The sequence below is a fragment of the Myotis nattereri genome (genome assembly GCF_964212035.1).
Source record: "Myotis nattereri genome assembly, chromosome: 1".
In the NCBI taxonomy this organism is placed as follows: domain Eukaryota; kingdom Metazoa; phylum Chordata; class Mammalia; order Chiroptera; family Vespertilionidae; genus Myotis; species Myotis nattereri.
Genome location: NC_138075.1, coordinates 147,535,118 through 147,560,165, shown reverse-complemented (window position 1 = coordinate 147,560,165; position 25,048 = coordinate 147,535,118). Strand labels below are relative to the sequence as shown.

The 25,048-nt window shown below is 36.9% G+C and overlaps 1 protein-coding gene across 4 annotated transcripts in view; it reads right to left on the bottom strand.

Annotated features, from left to right (window-relative positions):
• Window positions 1-1,258: 1,258 nt before the first annotated feature.
• The window catches only part of SEC24B (SEC24 homolog B, COPII coat complex component), a gene marked incomplete at its 5' end in the record, with an annotated part of 90,232 nt that continues 66,442 nt past the window's right edge, over window positions 1,259-25,048 (bottom strand). For all 4 annotated transcript variants that reach the window (XM_081088969.1, XM_081088970.1, XM_081088971.1 and 1 more), the window contains 16 exons: window positions 1,259-3,638; window positions 3,881-3,984; window positions 6,279-6,371; window positions 7,172-7,276; window positions 7,926-8,063; window positions 8,991-9,166; window positions 10,755-10,865; window positions 12,121-12,294; window positions 12,912-13,070; window positions 13,455-13,578; window positions 16,085-16,291; window positions 16,528-16,583; window positions 16,923-17,041; window positions 20,264-20,376; window positions 22,038-22,147; window positions 23,239-23,365. In XM_081088969.1, coding sequence (XP_080945095.1) covers window positions 3,524-3,638; window positions 3,881-3,984; window positions 6,279-6,371; window positions 7,172-7,276; window positions 7,926-8,063; window positions 8,991-9,166; window positions 10,755-10,865; window positions 12,121-12,294; window positions 12,912-13,070; window positions 13,455-13,578; window positions 16,085-16,291; window positions 16,528-16,583; window positions 16,923-17,041; window positions 20,264-20,376; window positions 22,038-22,147; window positions 23,239-23,365 — 2,031 coding nt within the window. In that variant the 3' untranslated portion in view covers window positions 1,259-3,523. The remainder of the gene's footprint in view (window positions 3,639-3,880; window positions 3,985-6,278; window positions 6,372-7,171; window positions 7,277-7,925; window positions 8,064-8,990; window positions 9,167-10,754; window positions 10,866-12,120; window positions 12,295-12,911; window positions 13,071-13,454; window positions 13,579-16,084; window positions 16,292-16,527; window positions 16,584-16,922; window positions 17,042-20,263; window positions 20,377-22,037; window positions 22,148-23,238; window positions 23,366-25,048) is intronic.

The window sequence follows — 25,048 nt, the reverse complement described above, 5'->3', positions numbered from 1 at the left end:
AAACTTAATGAGATCTACAAGAAATCTAATGAGACCCTTGATGTTATGATAAAGAACCAACTAGAAATTAAGCATACACTGACTGAAATAAAGAATACTATACAGACTCCCAACAGCAGATCAGAGGAGCGCAAGAATCAAGTCAAAGATTTGAAATGCGAAGAAGCAAAAAACACCCAACCGGAAAAGCAAAATGAAAAAGAATCCGAAAATATGAAGACAGTGTAAGCAGCCTCTGGGACAGCTTCAAGCGTACCAACATCAGAACTATAGGGGTGCCAGAAGATGAGAGAGAGCAAGATATTGAAAACCTATTTGAAGAAATAATGACAGAAAACTTCCCCTACCTGGTGAAAGAAATAGACTTACAAGTCCAGGAAGCGCAGAGAACCCCAAACAAAAGGAATCCAAGGAGGACCACACCAAGACACATCATAATTAAAATGCCAAGAGCAAAAGACAAAGAGAGAATCTTAAAAGCAGCAAGAGAAAGAAACTCAGTTACCTACAAGGGAATACCCATACGACTGTCAGCTGATTTCTCAACAGAAACTTTGCAGGCCAGAAGGGAGTGGCAAGAAATATTCAAAGTGACGAATGCCAAGAACCTACAACCAAGATGACTTTATCCAGCAAAGCTATCATTCAGAATTGAAGGTCAGATAAAGAGCTTCACAGATAAGGAAAAGGAGTTCATCACCACCAAACCAGGATTATATGAAATGCTGAAAGGTATCCTTTAAGAAGAGGAAGAAGAAAAAGGTAAAGATACAAATTATGAACAACAAATATGCATCTATCAACAAGTGAATCTAAGAATCAAGTGAATAAATAATCTGATGAACAGAATGAACTGTTGATTATAATAGAATCAGGGACATAGAAAGGGAATGGACTGACTATTCTTGGGGGGGAAAGGGGTGTGCGAGATGCGGGAAGAGACTGGACAAAAATCGTGCACCTATGGATGAGGACAGTGGGTGGGGAGTGAGGGGGGGTGGGTGGGGTGGGAACTGGACGGAGGGGAGTTATGGGGGGGGGGGGAAGAGGAACAAATGTAATAATCTGAACAATAAAGATTTAACAAAAAATAAATGCATATGATGTCCTACTTAAAAAAAAAAATATGACCGAGCTAAAACCCTTATTCTAAGTTCTGACCTCCTCACCTCCAGTCATCTTTCACAGCACCTCAACTACCCACTCCCAGACATACCCTAGATCTCATAATTACCAATATCTAAACTTCCTCTAAGCCCACCCCATTTTCTCTATCCATCTTATTTTATGTCCCTTTCACTTAAATGAGTCATTCCCTTGCTCCTCAGTTTTTTGTAGCAACCCTGCTTACATCCAACTCTGCACTCAGCAGCTGAATGTGGCTGGAGGCAAGAGGCACAGCTATGCTAACTGGCTTCACTTTGAAGTTCATGACTCACATCCCAAGATAGGCGCTGCTTGACAATTGTAATTCATGCCACTAGTCAGCTCAATGTCTCCCTCTCCTAGGAGACCATTTCTCAGGGGATAACGCCGCCTTTTTCACAGAGAAAACAAGAGCAGCCAGAGCCTTGCACACTCGGCTACCACAAACCCCGTCCTTGGATGGCCCCTCTTCCAGATATTCACATGTTTTAGTCTCTGCTCAACTGCCACCTTTTCAGAGGACCGTCTCTGGTTACTATAAAACAAAGTATTCTTGATTCCCCTACCCAGCTTTCTTTTTCTTCACAGCATTCATCACACTTGACATACTAAATGTACTATGTTCCCCAGTCCTCACCACCCTCGCTCTAGAGTGTAAGCATTGAGAAAGTGAGATTTTTATCTGTCTTATGCCTAAAACAATATCTGACAAGTTTTAAGTGCTTTTAAGTAGCTACTGAATGACAAACAAAATATCTGAAGACAAAAGATTTTTGTCTTTCTTAAAATAGAAACATTACACTTTTCATTATAAAATTATAATATTTAGTTGCCCTTAAAGTGCTATAGTTTTTTCTCATGTTCAGTAAGATTCTCTCTTGCTAGAAGCAGAGTGGTATAGGAACAAGTACAGGTCTGGATGGAGGTGGAAGTGGGGTGGTAGTAGGCGGTGAGTGGGGAGAACATTTGGCTTTTACTCTTAGCTCTGTCACTAATTAGTAATGTCATTTAGGGTGAGTCATTTAACCTCTCAGTTGCCTGAGGAATGGGAGATAGTATTTTTATTTTCATCCAAAGAAAAGAGATCCATTAAGTACAAAAGCCATAAAAATCATTCACCACACACACCAAAAGCATTTTTTTTTCTTCCAAAGTTCATTGATGGGACTTTCAAGTGTACAAAATAAAATTTCATCCCACAAAATAATATGGAGCATTAACAGTTTTTACAGTATGTAAGCAATTAGTAAATGATTTTTTTCAGTAGGATAGATTCTCAAAATTCAAGATGGTAATCTTAAAGTCAATGAAATAGGATACACACGCTATGAAAATTTTCTTGATGTGAATTTGCAGAAAAAAGTGCCTCTAGTTTAATTGAGAAAGACAAATTAAGGTTATACTTAATCAATAACCATATGTATTTTGAGAGTAACATTCCTTTTCAGAACCTAAACAAAGTAGTTGGTAAGGTGCACAAATGAATAAAACTTACTGATTCACTATCATTCCATTTTCCCCAAGTAGTGAACTCAGTATATCCTATATGTAAAAACAAAACACCTAAAAACCCATCTACTTCCCTCACCTAACAAAAAAAAACACCACCAAACCACATTGTCAAGCAAAATATTTTTAATTAGTAGGCTGATCATAAATAAATCCACATAAAAGATTTAACAGAATTACAAAGAGTTTGTGTTTCTTCTGTGGACTCAATTCATAATACGCATTAGTCAACCTCATTCTCTAACTGCGACAAAGAGTTGTCATCCAACAATGCAGCACAGTTGTAGCAATTCATATTCTGTAGTTACATTTTTACACTTTCTTTACAAATGTAACATTTATGTACATTATGTATATATTTTTCCTATAGTTCATGTACTGAAACTCTATTGTTTTTACAGGGAAAATATTGAATTCATTTAATGAATACGAATCATTCCTTGTTAAAAATTCATATAAATAACATGGTGCCCACTGCCTTTTGGCATTTCTTATCAGAGTTCCAGTCCAGAAATGTCATATTAACTACAAAAAAAAAGTTACCTAATTTTACATTATGACCTATCATCCACATTAGCTAAATGAATGTGCTGGCTTGCAATGAACAGAGCACTGAACTGCTGCACTAGTGGAAATGTGTGGAAACCAACTCAAAATATACCTGGTGAAACAGTATCATCATTACCATTAATTCAGGCTGAGAGAATCTGCCAAGTTCTTTCTTCCTCTTTACCTTTTGCCTCAGACAGGGTGCTATGCTATGCATTGTGCCTTGTAACAACAAATGCCTTCATTTCAAATTTCCAATGGGCTTCTCTGGCAGATTAGGCTTTATCTAATTTTTCTTCTGATTCCATTTTATTCCACTTCACTTACAAATCTGTTGCTGAATGTGAAGCAAAAATTCATAGTAAGAGAATGCAGCTTCTGTCCGGTCTTCAATCAAATGTTGGAAAAACTCTGTTTTGGCAGGACTCTCATCTCTGAAAAAGAGAAAAGGGTATTAACCTAAAAATCCATATTATTAACAATATTAATTACACATTTGAAAATCAATTATACATGAGGACTTAGGAAAATGAAACATAAAGGATAGTATTCAATAACAACATTCTACCACTATATTATAGTTTGATAATATTTTAAATTTGCTGTGAAGACAAGCAATTTTACATAAATTGCACAGGACAGGACAATTTTATAGTTAAGTTATAGAAGTACTTACTTTACCACGTGAAGAACTGGGCTTAATGGTCTGCTGTCTCTAAGCCAAGTTATAAAGGATCTGGTTCTTTCTGATGAAAGTGTATCTAGCTCTGGAAGATGTGTCTGGTAACAGAAATATAATTAGGAAATTACTTCCTTTCTCATAGACTTCAGTACTATTAGAACTAAATCATGATTCTCACTACCACCAATCAACTGCCAGCACTTCATACCCAGCCCCAACAGGAGCAACCAAACAAATGAACTTTAAATTGCTAGCAAGTTTGTTTATATATTTCTGAATAAGTCAATAAAACATTCTATATAATAAAAGGTTAATATGCAAATTGACTAAACAGCAGAATGACTGGTTGCTATGACACACACTGACCACCAGGGGGCAGACACTCAACACAGGAGCTGCCCCCTGGTGGTCAGTGCGCTCCCACAGAGAGTGCCACTGAGTCAGAAGCTGGGTTCATGGCTGGCAAGCACAGCTGGGGTGGTGGAAGCCTCTCCCACCTCTGCAGCAGCGCTAAGGATGTTTGACTGCTGGCATGGCTGACTGTCCTGAACTGTGAAAGGGCGCACGAATTTCGTGCACCAGACCTCTAGTGTTTAATAATAAGTATGATACTGACATTTTACGTGTATGTTAAGACCTAAAAAGTTTATTCTTTTGTATATATGAATTTTTTCCCCAAAGCTAACTTAATAATGCACTAAATAATTCAAAGTATGTAGTATGTAAAAGATTTAAATAGAAAAGTTTGGGTTAGCTATATTTGTATTTTATCTCAACATTTAAAAAGTAAAAGAACAGAAAACATTTCTGTTTTAATATGCATTTCCCCAGATATTTGTATTTAATGCCACAAGCATGTGTACAAAAACATACTTTTATGAATAAATCTATGGGAAATATTCTTTGGAGTAGAAAAATTTACTGTATCATAAACTATGTGATTTTAATTATAACAGATATTGCCAAATACTCTCCCAAAATACGTAAAATATACACTATAATCTAGTTTTTGATAGGCCTGTTGACCTATACCCCCTGCACTACTGCCTATTATTAAACTTAAAAATCTTTGCCAATCTGGTAAATAAAAGAAATGCTATGCTGTTATTTTATTTCCTTAATTATTTTCTTAATTAACCTTTACTACATTCTATTTTTCAGGAATTAGATCCATTTCTGAATTCTGTTCTGTTTACTATGCTACTATCATAGTGCTTAAATATCTACAGTTTTAAAATAACATTTACTATTTTACTTAGTAGGATTTACTTTTCGTATGCTTTCCCCCTTCACTATTATTCTTTTTAAAAATATTTCCTTATTCTCATTTGTTCAGATAATCAAACGACAGCAGAAAGTGATAAAAATTACATTGACATTATATTAATTTCAGGAGCAATGACATATTTACAATATCAAAGAATAAGGTAGACCTTTTTTTTTTAAATCTTCACCTGAGATATGTTCAGAGATAGGAAGTGGCGGGAAGAGAGAGTGAAACATCAACTGTTCGCCTTTTGTATGCTTCCTAACCAGGGATCCAACCTGCAACCTAGGTGTGTGCCCTGACCAGAAATCGAACCCACAACCTTTTGGTGTACGGAATGATGCTCCAACCAAGGTAGGGGCAAGGTAGACCTTTTCCATAAATTAGATGCAGAGAACTGATTTCATAATCATATTTCTTTGGTATTGGTTAACACACACACACAATAAAGGCCAAATGAAAAATGTTATCAGCAAAATAATTTATATCAGATATAAAACTGTGTATCAGTTCCTTAAGAAGTAAACACAGAGTTTACCATATGACCCAGAAATTCTAACCCTAGGTTATATACCCAAGAGAACTGAAAACATGTTTACAGAAACACTTGTACACAAAATGTTCATGGTAGCACTATTCACAATAGCCCCAAAGTGGCAACATCCCAGATGCCCATGAATGAATGGTTAGATATACAAAATGTGGTGTAAGCAAACAATGGATTATTACTTAGTCATATAGAAGAATGAAATACTGATATATGCTACATACAACATGGATGAACCTTGAAAACATTGTGAGAAATGAAAGAAGCCAAACACAAAAGGCCACATATATGATTCCATTTATATGAAATGTCCAGAACAGGCAAATCCAGATATAGAAAGGAAATTAGTGGTTGCTGGGAAAGGAGGAGGGGAGAATTGGGAGATACGGGTTTCTTTTTGAGACTCTGAAATTAGATCCGGGGGATAGTTGTACAACATTATGAGTATACTAAAAACTAATGAATTGTACACTTTAAATGGTTAAAAACTGTGAATCTTATGTGTATTTTATCTCAATAAAAAACATTTCAAACAAACAAGCACATACAAAGTTAATGCTGTATAAAACCCCACTGACCATTTTCTGTGGTATTGATGCAAAATTAGGACACCCAAGCACATCCTCTATGAAGGTGTTGTCACAGCTTTTTCCAACCCAAATGTAAAAAACCTAGAAACAAAAAACCAGATATTAAAATTCTTTAATCAGAAACACATTAGTTTATTTTCTCAAAATTATCAAGAATAAAAGAGGTAAAATATTCTATTTCAAATAAAGCAGAAACATAAAGTAAACAGGAAATAGAACTGTACATTTAGAATCTACACCCAGGAATCGTAAGAGTGTTTCGTATCTTCTTTGCTTAAACTTCAAAGTTTCCCATAAAATATGTCTCACCTTCTCCCTTCCCCCATATGAATGCAACGTTTTCACCAGGATAACTGGCTCACAGTATTTCCTTGCCACTATTTCAATGACTGTCTCTATTATTTTCACTAATGTGATCTCCCATGCCCTCTCCATGGCTATTGGAATCCTTTTCCTCCTCATAAGGTATCATTTATGAAGCCAACGTGACCATTCTAACACCCTTCACCACTACTCTGCCCAGTGACTTCTCCTGAACTCCTAATCATTAATGGCATTTCTAACAACGGATATAAATTGTACTAGACAAATTTGAGGTCCCTTTGAATTTATGATTCTAATGATAAAATCCTTGAAAACAGGAACTTTGCTCTGTATCAAATATACATAATCTAGGACAGCAAATAATCCATGATAATAACATTTATTAATCTATAATAAAATAATACTCAACTAGAAAAGTCTAACATGTATTGACCTCTTGTGCCAGTTACCAATGTACTGCCTCTTAGCTCCTAATCCACCTTCCACTGACTAATCTGGGCCCTGTGTTCCTCCTTCTGTTGGAACAGTGTTAGGCTTTGTCAGGAGAGGATGCTTACACAGCCACAGTCCATAAGGAAAGCACCTTCTCTTGTCAGCTTCTCTGCAGACAATTTTTGAAGAGGTGGCTGAGGTACGACCCTGTCATTAACATGTATTGCACCCTGAAACAAAAACAGATGGATTGTGAATGAGCTGACACTGCTATAGCACAGTTTGGAAGCTAATGGCCACCAACTCTTTATGAAAATACGGAAAATGACACCTGAGGATTTTGTAGGATGCAAAAAATTATTGATACTACAATATTACCTTGACTGTAGAATCAAGACACTCAGATGTATTCAAATTAAAAAGAGAGAAACACAAATACATAAAACAATCTGTCCATTTCCTTCCATTTGGGGATCAGGATGTATTAAATGTATGACTATTAAATCTGCTGCAAAGCAAGTTCCAATTTACAATATAATAAAAATTGCACTCTGATCATATCAGAAACAGTCAATGTCTAAAAATATATACAGAAATGTCCAGTCTACAACTTGGCTTTATAATAAATATTATAAGCAATCCCACAAAAAGAAATTACTTCCCACATGAAACTATTTTTGAAAATTCCATAACCACAGATAATACTGGATAGTACTATTGTCTAATCAAATCCATAGTGTCCTTAATTAATGCATTAATAGCAGAAGGAAAAAATGGATTTAAAAATTGTTAATAAAGGCATTGCTATCTTACCAATGGAATCAAGACATTCAAAACATTTAAATTTAAAAATTTCAAATGTACTAAAAGAAATCATACCTCATCTATCAATCTGTCTATCCTGTATAAGTTGGGATGAATCATTTTCATTAGGTGAACAAGTGGCTGACACTTTATTTGACACATGGCATATACACGATCATCCAGGCGTGTGCTTGTACCAGTTCTAAATGCTTTCTACATTAAAAAAAAAAAGACAAAAATTTCAAATAAAACATAAATATAATAGACAAATATTAAAACAAATATATGCAATAAACAAACAAGCAAACATATACCATCATCATGGAAAAAGCATGGCTTTCAAATCAGACAAACCTAGAGTCTATTTTCTACTCTGACATTTAATAGAAAGGTATGTGAGCAAGTTACTTAGCTTCTCAAAGCTATGTTATCATCATCAACAAAGCAGGAAAAATGATACTCACCTCTCTCAGTTGCTGTAAGTTAAGAGGATATGTATCTAACATCTATTATGTTGCCCGAGGCATGAAAAGATGTTCAATGAGTATTAATCTTTCCCCGAGTCTCTGTCCAGAAGCACACACAGAGAGTACACTATAAGCACACCATTTTGGAGGCTGCTCCCACATATTGAAGAGTAAGGGCATAGGGTCTCACAACAGTCATCATGTATCTATATACCTCAACTTTCCGGTGATCTTTTCCTGTTCTTCTAAACTTTTCCAATGGTAAACTACATAATCCTCTAATTAAATATTTTTTTAACCCAGAAACCTAGATTTCATTTCTTCACTTATGTATCGAGAATTTTATTTATTATTATTATTATTAAAAATTGTTTTATTGCTTAAAGTATTACAAAGAGGAGAATTTTATTTTTTTTTAGATGTTTCCTTCATGGTTTGTCTCCTCAGTCATTGTCCACAAGACTCTGAGAAGCTGTAGGAATATGCAGGCGCAGACTCAAGGCCCGGCTTTCTCTCCAATGCTGTGGAAAGGGACTGTACATCACCGGGAGACCCCTATGCTCCCCACCTGGACAGAGCCCCGGGGAGAGTGACCTCCCGGGGATATCCACGTTGGATATGTATCGAGAATTTTTAAAGGCTTTATTAAATGTAATATTGTATAGAGAGCTACCTGTTTGAGAAGGGCCAAAACATAGAGAGGAAACAACTTGAGGGAGCTGGGTGCGATCAACACAGAGTGCTGTAAATTTGAGACAGTTGAGCTGTATGCAGACAATGAATCCACCACAGCATTCACTAAGGCATCTCTTGCATCTGAGAGACTTGTTGAAATGGATCGATCCACAGCTAGAAAGCAAACAAAACAAAAAGGTATTTAACCATTGGATTTCAATGAATGTTAAAAGAGATAAAAAATTGTTAATTAAATTTATTGGGGTGACTTTGCTCATTACACAATTTTTCTGAACTAAATCTGATAATCAGAACAAATCTAGATTGTTTTAAACCTTTTTGTTTTAATAGCTTTAAGTTTAAAAATAGGTAGCCACTACTGGTACTGGAAAACATGCATCATTCATCTACTTGAAGAAAGCTCTGGGGATATCTTCATTACTTAAATAGAAGTCACATGTATAATTTTTTTTTTTTTCTGGCCAAACAATGTAAGTTCCAATAAAAAAGAAAGAACTGAAAACAAACAAACAATGGTAAGTTCTGCAATCTGAGTTATCTCTGGTGATCCTCTGAAATCTCTGCCAAAGCATTCCCAGGTCAACAAAAAAGAGGACAAATTGAACACAGGTCATTATGCAGACACTGAAAAGCCAGATGTTAGCGTGAAATCCCAAGTACATGTATTATTAAAATAGAGATAACCTACACATATGCCCAAGTATTAAAAGTAAAATTCATGGGCAATAATCAGGCTCATTTTATATCTAAATTCATCTAAAAGATAAATTCATTAAAAATAAAACACTAAGTGTTATATTAATTCCATAAAGGATTTTAAAAACTTATATACAGTAAAATGTACCTTTCCAGTATAGCTCAATGGTGGTTATATCAAATGCATAACCATGCAATCATTACCACAATCAAGATACACAACAGTGCCACCATCACCCCCAGAATATCTCATTGTAGTAAAATGCTTCCCTGCTCCCAACCCTGAAAATCATAAGGATGATCTCTTCTTCATTCCTATGTTCTATTCACTGAGCCAGACAGGCTAGGGCTGCAGGTAGCATTTTGAAACTAGATTCTTTTATTTAGCATAATGCATATGAGAGTCATTCATTCTGTTCATGTATCAATAATTCTTTCTTACTGAACTAGAGGCCCAGTGCATGAAAATTCATGCACTGGGGGGGGGGGGGGGGGGGGGCGCGGGGCCTCAGCCCGGCCTGCCCCCTCTCACAGTCTGGGAGCCCTCAGGGGCGGGAGGTGACCTGGCGATCAGGGGAAGGCGATGCCCCATCACACCTCTGCTGCTGCCACTGCCGGCAGCGCAAGCCTCTGCTGGCCCTGGGCGTCACCATCTTTGAGGGTGTGGCAGTCAATTAGCATACTCCCTCTTTATTGGCTGTGGGTGCTGCCTTCTTTACAATGGTGTGAGGGTCAATTAGCATATTCCCTCTTTATTAGATAGGATGGTATTCCACTGTATGAATGTATCACAGTTTGTTCATATATTCATTAGCTGAAGGAAATTTGGGTTGTCACCAACTTTTAGTGATTATGAATCCTCAAAAGATTTTTAAACCAAAGAATTAATAAGAAATATAAGAGCCATCCAATTCACACTGCTGTACATGAAAACAGAAAACATACACTTTTAAAATAAGGGATTTCTAGGGTAAAAAAAATGCCCAAACTTCAGTTTTTAGAATAGAAAAATGTATTTCACCTGTTCCCTCACTGCTTTACTCACCCATGTTTGCCAGAAGGCAGATGGCAGCTTGTACATCCACTCCTGCATATACATCTGCAAGTGAACTTACCACTGGCAAACAAAGTGTATGCACTCTAATTCTCCGCTCACCTAAACAAAGTGATGAACAAATGTCATTGCAAAATATGTTAGAAAAAGAAAGAAACAAAGAGAACTGGTTAAAAAATTACTCAAGTTATTGTTTTGATCAATTAAATCTTCAACAGGATACTGAAATGTAAAAACTAAGTTTCACAGTGAATGTGTTTTAAAGAAAATTAAACACTCTCTAAATCTGAAGATATACTATGAACACATACTATGGTTTGGCTTTTATTTTAATACTAGAGGCCCAATGCATGGATTCGTGCACTGGTGGGAGCCCTTGGCCTGGCCTGCACCCTCTCGCAATCTGGGACCCCCTCGGGGGATGTTGGACTGCTGGTTTTGGCCTGATCCCCACAGACCAGGCTGAGGGACCTCGCTGGTGCATGAATCTGTGCAACCTGGCCTCTAGTATGCATATAAAATCTTTGGTTAATCTCTTTCTGTCTCCCTTCCCTTCTTTCCTCTGAGATTCATCAGTCTGTTCCATGTTTCCAAGCCTGTGTGTTGAGTATCTGCCCCCTGGTGTTCAGTGCACATCATAGCTACTGGTTGAATGGTTGCTTATTAGACTTTTATATATATAGATCAGGGGTCCTCAAACTACGGCCCACGGGCCACATGCAAATACAAATATTGTATTTGTTCCCGTTTTGTTTTTTTACTTCAAAATAAGATATGTGCAGTGTGCATAGGAATTTGTTCATAGTTGTTTTTTAAACTATAGTCCGGCCCTCCAACGGTCTGAGGGACAGTGAACTGGCCCCCTGTTTAAAAAGTTTGAGGACCCCTGATATAGATCATTCATTCTAAATTATATCCAACATAATAAATAGCATGGTTTACCAGATACATATGATCCTGGGAATGCAAGTCAAAAAAGATATCATTTAAAGATTTAAAAAAGTTTAAAAAAGAAACACACAGAACATGTTTGACTAGCTGATGCAAATCCCATCACTTTCCACTGTATGTTCATTCTTTCTCCTCATTCTCACCACCATGTGAGAGGAGAATTATTGCTACAAGTTATATTTCATTTCTCCTAATGTTACCTTTTTTAAAAAAATATATATTTTATTGATTTTTTACAGAGAAGAAGGGAGAGGGACAGAGAGTCAGAAACATCGATCAGCTTCCCCCACTGGGGATGTGCCCGCAACCAAGGTACATGCCCTTGACCAGAATTGAACCCTGGACCTTTCAGTCTGCAGGCCGATGCTCTACACTGAGCCAAACCAGTTAGGGCTCCTAATGTTACCTTTGCTTGATGTATATAACAGGGCTGTTTGAAAGCATACTAAGGAAGTGTCTGTCAAACTTTCTTCAATTGACAGCTGTACTGCAAATCCAGCATCAGGATTGATGTTGGCGAGGGACAACAAATCAGTGGAACGCACAAAGAAGTTTCCATGAAAAGTGTGCATTGAAAGACCTAGAGAAGAGAAAAGTTGTTATAAAAGATGAAGCAATAGTAGTATATCTCAGGCTACAACTACTTTACAAAGTAAAAAAATGTCTCTGATTTTGAATGAAAAGGAGAACTTGGGGATAGGATTGGAGTGTGTTGGTAGAGGTTCTAAAATACCAAGTCAAAAGAACCAATGTAGGTTCCACAAAAGATCTAATGTAAAACATTTTTAAAACGGGGATTACTGTAAAAACTCATTTAAGAATTAAAATAAGTGATCAGAATCCCTCCTGCAAACATTCACATAAAATCAAGGTAATGTAAATTGAAGACTATTTGAATAATGATGATGAGGGCAAAGATTAATTTTACCATTTTCACTTAAGATCTTCCCTATTCCTCCAATTCTCTTTCTAAAATCACCTCCAATATGGGCTTTCTCTTAGGTTCTTCCTAATAAAGCAAAACATGATTTTTGCCCACTTATTCAAATTACTGTAAAAATTGGGCAATGGTTATTATATATCAGGTTAAGATCCAGCATAAAGTCTTTTATATTGAACAACCATTATAAATTATAGTTATAGATACTCAATATATGAATGCTAATTTAATTATAAAGTAGAGTTTTTATAACATACCTTTAGTACACCTTATTCTCATAACAGCTTCAAATCCAATTTTCCTTGTGAGATAACGTTTTAGTTCTTTTTGTAACTTTTCTGCTTGTGAAGGATTGTGAGTAGAATGGAAAGATGGATAATAATAGATGCAGCCTGCTGAATACTTGGACATGCAAGCTTTAAAGAGAAATTTAAAAAGTATTTTATATTTGTCCAATAGGAGTATAAATTCTATATTATGAAGAAATCTAAGTCATAATGAGAAAACAAAAACTGTGAAAATAAAGGTAATATATAAATCTGAGAAAACACAAACATTTATAAAATATAAGGTTTATTGTTGAGCAGAATAGCACAAAGAAATTATATTTTAAAAATAAAATATCAATAGCATTTTATACTGGTATAGCGCTTTAAAATTTACTGCTAATTTTCAGAGATATTATCTATGTAATTCACACGTCTTTCTCTCCAAAAGTATTGAGAATGCTTACTAAAGAGTTTAGATTTAATTTACATGCTAAAACTGTATGTAAACAGATAAACACAATGTCCCCTTACCTAGAGAAGAAAGATCCGAGTACTGTGAACTTAAAAGGAACAGATCCACTGCAGTCTGCTGCCCTGAGCAATCTAAAGCCAGCTTCTTATAAAAATCAGTTGCAGGGCCAAGATGTTGTACAACCTAAGTCAACAAGTCACAAAGTAAGAAGTTGAAGCCTTGTATTGTGCATATTCTATATAATAAAAGGGTAATGCAAACTGACTGAATGGCGGAACGAACGGTCACTATCATGTGCACTGACCACCAGGGGGAAGACGCTCAATGCAGGAACTGCCCTCTGGTGGTCAGTTCGAGCACCACTCAGCCACAAGCCAGGCTGATGCTGGCAAGCACAGCGGCCCGTCTCCACAGCAGAGCTAAGGATGTCCAATTGCAGCTTAGGCCCACTCCCTGCATCAGTCGGACATCCCCTGAGGGCTCCTGGACTGCAAAAGGGTGCAGGCCGGGCTGAGGGACCCCTACACACCGAGTGCATGAATGTCATGCACTGGGCTGCTACCGTTTCTATATCTCTCTTATATTAAAGAAGAGGTATCTCCACCATCCTCCCACAACCCCACCCACCAGCAAATAGTTTTTTTTAAAGTGTCTAGGCAGCCCTAGCTGATTTGGCTCAGTGGATAGAGTGTCAGCCTGCAGACTGAAGGGTCCCAGGTTTGATTCTGGCCAGGGGCACATGCCTGAGTTGTGGCTTGATCCCCAGTAGGGGGCGTGCAGGAGGCAGCCAATCAATGATTCTCTCTCATCATTGATATTTCTATCTCTCTCTCTCTCTCTCCCCCTCCCGTCCTCTCTAAAATCAATAATAAAAATAAAGTGTCTAGGCCAGGGGTGGGCAAACTTTTTGACTCGAGGGCCACAATGGGTTCTTAAACTGGACCGGAGGGCCGGAACAAAAGCATGGATGGAGTGTTTGTGTGAACTAATATAAATTCAAAGTAAACATCATTACATAAAAGGGTACGGTCTTTTTTTTTTTTTTAGTTTTATTCATTTCAAACGGGCCGGATCTGGCCCGCGGGCCGTAGTTTGCCCACGGCTGGTCTAGGCAGTTGGCACAGATTTTCTAGAATAATCCTATATAAGAGAGGAATATGCTAATTAGCCATTACACCCTGATCACGGATCAGCAGGAGGGTGGGCCAGCAAGGTGCAAGTGGGCTGTGAAGAGCTACAGGAGGGGGCAGGGCAGCAAGCTATGGGGGTGGGGGGGGAGAGCCGAGGGGGCGGGGGAGCTACAAGAGGGTGGAAGTGACCTACTGGCTACAAGCAGGCGACAGATAGCTACAGGAGAGGGCAGGGCAACAAGCTATGGGGGTGGGGGGGAGCTACAGGAGGGCGGGACAGCGGGTGGAGTACTAAAGGAGGGCGGCAGACCTACTGGCGCACGGATTCATGTGCAGGGCTACTAGTCCTATATAATAAAACCCTAATATGCAAAACAACCGAACGGCGGAATGACCAGTCGCTATGACGCGCACTGACCACGAGGGGGCAGAGGGAGGTGAAAGGCGATGGGATGGGGGGGTGGGGCTGGCGAGTGGGTGGCGCCAGGCCGCCAGCCAAGGCAGGTGCTAGTGGGGACCCCCCCTGAATGCCCCACCTGCTGATCGCCCCACAGATGGCCCTGATCACTGGCCACGCCTAGGGACCCTACCCTATATATTGGGAACAGTCTCTTAGATTTAAAAATTAAAACCTGGCAAGGCTCCTCTAACACTGAAAAAACAGAATGATGCAGTGATGACATGCATGGGCTCTGGCTTGCACATTTTGTGGTCAGCTCTGATTCTGACACTTACAACTGTGTGACAAAGCCAATTACTTAACTTCTCTCTGCTTCAGTTTTTCCACCCATAAGATGGGGAAAATGGTACTACTGCCTCAGAAGGATCATGTTATGTACTGCTTTTTATAATCAGGGCAAAAAATGTAGCTGCCCATATAACAGCAAGATGCCTTTCACCCGTATGAAAAGTATGGTCATGGTACATGCAGTGTCCTGGATTGCGAGAGGGATGTCCGACTGTCGGTTTAGGCCTGACACCCACCGAGGGGTCCCGGATTGTGAGAGGGCGCAGGCCAGGCTGAGGGACCCCCCAACCCTGTGCACAAATTTTGTGCACCAGGCCTCTAGTAACAATAATAATTGCTAACATTTATAAAGCACTTATGTGGCACAAATTATTGTATAAGTTTTATACAATAATTTGTATTACCATCATAATTAAAATGTTTATTAGCATGAGCATGTTAAATGATAATATCTCAGATTTAATAAGTATATTATTGTGTAACAGAAAAGAACACTGGAATCAGAATATTAAGTCACATTTTTGCCATTAAATGGTTATCTAACCTTTGGCAATATATATAGTTTAATCTGTTTCCTTATCTATAAAATGAAAGGGTTAGAGTTAATTATTCCTAAATTTCTATGACTTGCAAACAAATAATAAAAAAAGAATATACTGCAACACAAAAACAAAATAATTCAAGTTAACTCTCTTACGAGTTTCCTTTTAAACTGTTAGTGAAGTGGAAAAGTAGAATGAACAAATAATTACAGTCTCTAGAAGCAGAAAACAATATCCTGAATATGACAGAGAAACGAAATATAAAATACCTTTGTGCTTGATCTCTGGTTAGGATCTTCTCTGGACTGTAGAAGTCCTGCACCCAAGGAAGGTAACTGTGTCTGAAATACAGACACACGGCCACCTGTTGGAGACATTAATTTAAAGGCAGCCTGAAGCGCAGGACCAAGGGCACTGTGTGTTTCTCTTGTATTGGTGAACATATTTGGTAATGCATTCAATAAGTCTTTTATCAGCTGGGAAAACAAAGATTAAAAGTTGAATTACTCAGAAGGCAAGGCAATATTCTTTAAAACATCCCAGAGACAGTATATGCCACCACATTTGGAGGAACCGTAAATTGAGGAGTCAATGAATATGCTACCACATTGTCTATTAAAATGTTAATAGACCAAGGAAATGGTAAACATTTCAGTGAATAGTTGAAATAACAGAAACATTTTAATACTCTAAGGAAAAAAATCAATCTCACCTCTTTACTTTCATGTAGGTTCACAAGTAAGCTATCTGGAGTAGGCAGAAAAACATCTATAGGGAAAACATATTTTAATCAACAGATAAATTAAGTCAAAAGGACATAGTAATATAAAAAAAATCTTAGTTTTCCTTAGGCCACCTATATAATGGATACTATAGTATTGCTTTATTCTCTGTATGTATTATACACATGTCTTCACGCATGCAAAAGTACATATATACAGGTGTAAAAACCTTAGAATCAAGTATTTTCCAGGAAATAATAATTTTTAAACAAATATCTAAGTGCACCAAATTATCCTTAGAGCATTATAAGATGTACTGTCAAATAAAGTAGCATCAACTCCAAACTTAGTAATTAAAAATACTTTTATTTTATTCACTGCTTACCATCTATATCAGACACAATCAACATTTGAGGTTGTGATAATCCTTCTTGTAAATTGTAGAAGTGAATAGTGCTATCAAAGGTCACAAATCCTATTCTTGTTCGTGAATCCCCAGGAAGCCTAAAGATAAAAATGAAAATTTAAAAATTTACAGTGCTTAGTAACATGTTTTATTTAAGTAAATAATCAAGTAGGAAACCAAGCCTAAGAATAACTACATATGCTTTTTCATAGAGGACAGAAAAGTCATCCTTATCTAAATCAACAGATATCAGAGGAGAGTAAGGATGAAACATTCCATCTTCAGATGAAACCACTAACACATTTAGAGTTCCTAGGTCAGAAAATTGAACTAGCATATTCAAATAGTAAGCCAAAACTAAGAATGGCATGATTATTTTGTTTGTTTGTTTGTTTATTTACTAGAGGCCTATGCACGAAATTCATGCAAGAGTAGACCTTCCTTTCCCTGGCTGCCAGCACCAGCTTCCCTCTGGCCCGGGCTTCATCTGGAAGGTTGTCCAGAGGGATGTCCAGAAGGACTTCTGGTCTAATTAGCATATTATGCTTTCATTATTTTAGATTTATGCAAACCTCACCCAAGGACACAATCAATGATTTTTTAGAGAGGAGAGGGGAGGGAGAAAGGAAAGGAGGGAGGGAGGAAGGTGGAGAGAGAGAGAGAGATAGAGAGAAGAGAAAAAAAACATAAATGTGAGAGGGAAACAATGGCTGCCTCCCTTGATTCTGACCAGGGCCAGGGATTGAACCTGAAACCCAGGGGGTTTGTTTGTTACCAGTCAGGTATGTGCCCTGACTGGGAATCAAACCCGAGACCCTTTGGTGCATGGGATGACGCTCCAACCAACTAAGCTACACTAGCAAGGGCTAAAAATAACATGATTTTAAAAAAACCAAAGACTTCTTGCTGACTGCTTTGAAATGCATTATTTTAAGTGACAAATTACTCATATTTTCAGTTCCAATATAACAAAAATAGTATATCTTGTTTAAACATTTTAAGGGCAGAACGGCAAAAAAGTGCTTTCCTGAAAAGGCTGAATGTAATGCACATCAGATTTTAACATATAAAATTTTAAATAAAAACCACATTTAAGCCGAAACCGGTTTGGCTCAGTGGATAGAGCGTCGGACTGAGGGGTCCCGGGTTCGATTCCGGTCAAGGGCATGTACCAGGGTTGCGGGCACATCCCCAGTGGGAGATGCGCAGGGGGCGGCTGATCGATGTTTCTCTCTCATCGATGTTTCTAGCTCTCTATCTCTCTCCCTTCCTCTCTGTGAAAAATCAATAAAATATATTAAAAAAAAAAAACAAACCCACATTTAAGATCAAGGCATCTTATCTATCATGTATCTTTTAAAAATATTCTGCCAGAACGCTGTATATTCAAAGGTCAATGCCACAGTATAAAAGAATAAATTAACATTTCACTGCCCATCAAGCTTTTCTTATAAGATAAATGCTATATTGTACAGAAGTGTATTTCTTTATTTTAAAATATATTTTTATTGATTTCAGAGTGGAAGGGAGAGGGAGAGATAGAAACATCAATGAGAGAGAATCACTGATTGGCTGCCTCCTGCAGCTCCCACACTAGGGATCAAGCCTGCAACCCGGGCATGGGCCCCGACAGGGAATCCAACCGTGACCTCCTGGTTTATAGGTTGAAACTCAACCACTGAGCCACGCCAAGTGGCCCAGAAGGGTATTTCTAAGTTCCACCAACTATGCTAACTGCTGTTACATAATTTACTGTTTTAGTAAACCTTTAAACATATTTTTGAGCCCTAGCTGGTTTTGCTCAGTGGATAGAGCTTCAGCCTGTGGCCTAAAGGGCATATGCTCAGGTTATGGGTTGGATCCCCAGTGAGGGGCATGAGGGAGGCAGCCAATCAGTGATTCTCTCTCTTCATTGATTTAACTATTTATACTTTTGGTTTTGCATAGTCTGTTTAATTTGCAACAGTCACTCACTTTTGCTGGACTGGTTCCCATTTTTATGGCTATATCCTCATACTTTTCCAGTAAGCTAACTCTTCAGTCTTAAAAATGATTTCTTTGCAGGGGATCGTCCACTGCCACTTACTGCTAAAACTGTATCTGAAGTAAGCACTTTTGACTAAAAATAGGGCAAATGCTTCAATCAAGGAGAAAAATATGAAAACTCTAAGTTACTAACACAAAGTAAAAGCAAATCATTTAATATTTCTGGATTTTTAAAACAGTCTCAAAGGTCTTAACGTTCAGTTTTATTCATAGCCAAGATCAGTGATATGCAGACTCTGATGACTAGAGCTAGTACTCAGCAGAGCAAGGACTCTCACTCAATGGAAGTTGGAGGAGAACCTTCTGGGATCACCAAGACTACTTGCAACACAGCATTCATCACACATAACCACCAGACACCTTTGGACAAGTGAGAAACCACTGTAGTAGGAACCACTCTTACTAACAATCTTTAAGTCTTATCTCTTGTGGGTATTGTAATAAAAAGAAGTAATGTACAAACAACTTTGTTTTACTGAGAATTGGAAGGTTCATTATTAAATCTCATTGAGGGTCCCCTTCATGACTAACAGACACATAGAGAGGAATTAGAGCCAGGTATAAGCAACCCATCCAATACGGTTTCCACTTTCACAATACAGCTCATTACTAATGTGCCAAAATGAAGAGCTCAGTTTCAGGCTTCCTGGAAAATACTGAGCAGAAAATCAATTCCTTCTTTCCCTTTATCTGGCTCATTCTCTTTTAGCACATTTAAAACTACCTTATGGAAAACCCCTTGCTCAGGTAAAAATTACAGCTAGACTTCTTCCATCCAGATTCTTGACACCCTGGCCAAGTAAAGTTTTCTGGGCTCCAGTACTGAGATCTGCTAAGTTAGAGGAGATCTAAATTCCTTACTAAGCCCGGTCGGCATGCCTTAGTGATTGAGCATAGATCTATGAACCAGAAGGTCATGGTTTGATTCCTGGTCAGGGCACATGTCCTGGTGGCAGGCTCAATCCCCAGTGTGGGGCATGCAGGAGGCAGCTGATCAATGATTCTCTCTCATCATTGATGTTTCTCTTTCTCTCAAATCAATAAAAATATATTTTAAAAAATTTCTTACTAAGTTTTAAAACTTTATGATTTTATGATTCAGATACCAAGTCATAAATCATAATAAAATCAAAGTAGCAGGATCTATATTTTATGGTGGACAGGAAATACTCTTAAAATGAAATCAAAGTTAATAAAAACCAACACGATGAATTGCTAATAAACACTTCATATTTATATACATATACATTTATTTTGAATAAAATAATTCTTACTTGTCTAGATTTTCTAACAGTGACTGGCACAAAATTGTCAAATACCCAGCTTCCACTGCATTATGAGACACATCTAAAACAAACAAGTAAACTGCGGGTTGAGGAGGACGAAGCTGAAAGAAATAAAAATAATGTAATTTATTTAATAGGTACAATGTGTTCTTTTTATATCACCATACCACTGGATATTTACTGAGTATGTTATACAAAAATATACATAAGTAGGATGTTTTTTAAGATCTCATGTGCTAGTGAAAATGACATTCCTTTGACTTTTTTCTTATAAGGTTGGTTGTGGATTAAGCATGATAAAGCAGCCATTATACAGTAATGGTTAAATAGATGTGTTAAATGTTTTCCTGAGAGTCTTGGCTGAGATATCTTTCAAAGAAAAATTAAATTTACTTATTATTTAATATCAACCTCTATATCCCTTCCCTGCCCCTAAAAACATTTTTAAAATTTAATTTCTTTAACTCAATAATCATTAGTACTAACTATTGGGTCACCTGGTGGTGGATGAAACCCAACGGTTAAGTGCCAAGTGTAAAGTCCTTGTGATGGTATTTCTATGTTCCTTCTCTACTAGAGATATATAATGGTATTAATGGATTAAATATATAATGCTGGGATTAGCATTTAATAAACTCCAGAGTGGGTGAAGGGAGGAGGGACTGGAAATAAAGTATGAAATATATATAGCACAAGGTTAATAACTGTTGAAGCTCACTGATGGGTAAATGATGGCTCAATAAGCTTGAAAACTGTTACAGGAAGTTAAAATAAAAGGATATATAAAGTCTTCTTGTTTTTTTTAAGTGTCAACCAGGGATCATATGGGTCATGGCAAAAACTTTTTGCTATACCACTTCAATTAGATTAAGATTCCTAAAGAGCCAGAACAGAGCTGAGAACATAGTAAGTTGTAAAGAAGGTAAGAAGTTAAAAGTGACAGTGACTAAAAGAAAGTTTACTATAATTAATAGAAAACAGGTAAGAAAATAGTAGTTAAGTGGGCAGATGCTATATTAAACACAAAGAACCATAAAAATTAGAAAAATAAAGAGATGGGTTAAGCATTAGAAATTTAATACACATTAGTTATTCTTGACCACTTTACATGTTTGTCGACAACAAAGATTAGAAAAAAGGATACAGAGGAAACATGTTATTATAAATATATTTAAAATGAGTCAGTATGATAAAGTTTAGTAGAACTTAGGTAAAAAATTTCTTTTTGTAAGTAGAAAATTAGAATGAGAGTTCAGAGTCAGTATAATTAAAGAACAGATAGAATTTTATGATGAACTGAAAAAAGAGAAATTAGAATAAAGTCATATCCATTTATCTTGATAAATGTACTGGATAAAACATTAAGATTGTATCTTTTTTTTTAAAGATTATATCTTTAAGAGCTTGAAAATTACAGTTTTTGGCAAAAACATGAGTTTTTCTGTTGGAGGGTCTTAAGTATTAAATGGTAAATGAATATTTATATTCATTCTATGTAAGTAATATAATCAGAACGGCAACAAATTGTAGATGCTAGTGCTTATCATAAAACATTACTAAGATTTCTTAGTGACATAACTGCATTCTTCTAGGAGATCAAGTAACCTTTACAAAGAGTTTTCTATTTGTTAAGTATAAATAAAAATTTTTTTCTAAAATTCATTTTTAAAAATTCAAAATTTGAACAAAAATTCACTTAATAGCGAATTACAAATGACCAATACAATTGATCCCAAGAGTAACTTTAACACTGAATAGTTACCATGTAATCAGAAGAAGCAATGAACTCCACAGTTGAATTCTGAACTTCTGGCCGTTTATGAGGCTCTCCATAAGAGCGGGTAAGGGGATTATACATAAATTCTTCAGGAACTAGGTAAGAATTAGGAATCCAGTATAAATTTAGTAACACAATTTATAGCTGCGCACACACATGCACTCCTGGAAATAAACACCTCTATCATTAATTTATATAAGGTTTACAATAATTCTGTGAACATCTAATGGTAAAAACTAATTCCTTAAGCCCTCTTTAAAAAATATAGCAGAAGGATTAAGAAACTTTTTTTATGAAATCGGGTTGGAAACCAGAACACAAGTAACCTTGCTTTTTAGGTTTGTGGTCTATTTACCACAATGACATGGGGGAAAAAATGAGACAGAAACACAAATTTGAAAGCAATCACACTAAGATATCCTAAGAAATGACTAAGGGGGAAAACAGACACACTGCACCCATGTGATCAGATACAATGGCAAAGGTCTATGAGTAGAACGAACCAAATGTATCAACAGAAGACAATCTTAACTTGTCAGGGTCAAGCGTAATTAGTCTGCAGGACCTCACCTGCGTGACCTTCACTACTTGTTTTATGAATACCTTTTAGTTTGACCTTACTGTCACTTCTTCTCATTATCTCCTTGGCTAGCCAAAATGAAGTGTCCCTAGCCCAGTGGTTGGCAAACTCATTAGTCAACAGAGCCAAATATCAACAGTACAACGACTGAAATTTCTTTTGAGAGCCAAATTTTTTAAACTTAAACTATATAGGTAGGTACATTGTTATTAACTTAATTAGGGTATTCCTAAGCTGGCCTTTGCTAAAAACGTCCTCAATCTGAGGGGTCGACCTCAGCGAATGTACCCCCACTTCTTCTAATGCCACTTCTTCAAAATAGACTCGCCCAGGCCAAAAACCGACTTCTGCGCACGGGCCACGAAGTTTCAATCGCACTGTACGTGCGTGCCTGCACGTGGTATTTTGTGGAAGAGACACACTTAAGGGGCCAAAGAGCCGCATGTGGCTCGCGAGCCGCGGTTTGCCAACCACTGCCCTAGCCTACACTCTCACCATTAAAAGTGGTATGAAAGTTTTCAAAGTACTGAGCAGAGAGACTAGATGAAAAATGTCACAATGTTTACAATAATATTAAGCACACTTATTTTAAGAATCCGAACTCACCATCATTGACTCTATAGCACAAATTGCATTTCCATCTACGCTGATCAATGAAGGATACGAAAGGGTTGATATATGTTCGACAAGATCGGCACCTCACAATGGTATTTGAGGTTATCACGGGTAATTGCTAGAAAGTAAAATAAAGATGTTGTAGCAGAACAAACACCCCAGGAAACACACATGCTGCTGTGATCATAATCAAACAAAACAATAACTGTGTTTTGAAACTGAAGCATTTTAATAAAATCCAGTGATGCGCTAAGTAACAGAAGCAGCTATCAAGTTTTTTCCCTCTTTTATCATAATCTTCATATAAAAATAATACCAAAATAAAGTCCAACCAAATGCAATAAAAGCTACTAGCTGACAAGAAAAGCCTGGTTGGCAAAAAAAACAAACAAACAAAAAATATCTGTATCTATCTATCTATCTATCTATAGACAGATAGATATATCTCTCTATATATTTATATCTCAGAGCTTATCAGCTAGATTCAAGAAATAACACAGAGAAACATATACCATATAAAAATGCCTTTGTCGCTGAAACCGGTTTGGCTCAGTGGATAGAGCATCGGCCTGCGGACTGAAAGGTCCCAGGTTCGATTCCGGTCAAGGGCATGTACCTGGGTTGCGGCACATCCCCAGTAGGGAGTGTGCAGGAGGCAGCTGATCGATGTTTCTCTCCCATCGATGTTTCTAACTCTCTATCTCTCTCCCTTCCTCTCTGTAAAAAATCAATAAAATATATTTTTTAAAAAAAATGCCTTTGTCTCTGCACCTGGTGCTATCTGCACTGCTCATTTGACAGCCACAACAATCCCAGTGGGAGCCCAGGCCACAAGAAAACAAACAAAATGTGCCTTTGAAACAAATACATCTTTATGCTTAGTTTGAAGAACTTTATATTCAATTTAAGGAAGTTAGAAAATGTGAAAAAGGCCTTTAAAAATCACGTATTATTGTATCTTCCTGAATTAACCCAATAACCTTTTAGTATATTTCTTTGTTTTAAAATTTCTCACCTGTGTATATGGGAAATTAACTATATTGGTCAGACATAAAGGTTGTAACAGTATTACAAGTTATCAAATAGTATTTACTGAATGAATTCAAGATCCTCATTACATATCCTAATTATTTTATTTGCTATTCACTTTGCTCCTTTCTGTTCATCTTAGTAGGAAAGCAAGCTCCACGAGGAAGCGTACTGACCTTTGTATCCTCAGAACCTAGCATAATAGAGAGGCAAATCAATATTGTGTGGATGAGTAAGAACAAAAGAAACTCAGGAGCAAGAAGAGGGGTAGAAAGTCACAGGAGTAAAACAGTGGAAGTGAGAAATGCAGCTTGTAAAGTATAAATAAAATGTACCTCAATAAAATTTATTTCTGAAGTTTCAAAATCTTAGTTAAAATATATTTTTGCATGAAATACCAGAACTTTGTGGAAAAAATCCAACAAGCTAGGCATTAAACCAAACAGACTTTGGAAACTTAAACAAGTAATGTTTTAATTCAATAGACTCGAGGTGTCTGGACTTTATTATTCTGAAGGTTATTTAATAGTTAGGAATAATCATACAGTTTTCTTCCCTAATAGTACATCATTGTTGGTGATTCCTTTATCCTATATAACAGTGGTTCTCAACCTTCTGGCCCTTTATTTATTTATTTATTTATTTATTTATTTTTGAGTATGTATTTTATTTTTATTTTTTTATCTTTAATTTCTTTATTGGTTAAGGTATTACAAATGTGTCCTCATCCCCCCATTAACCCCTAACCCCCGGCCCGCACTCATGCTCTCAT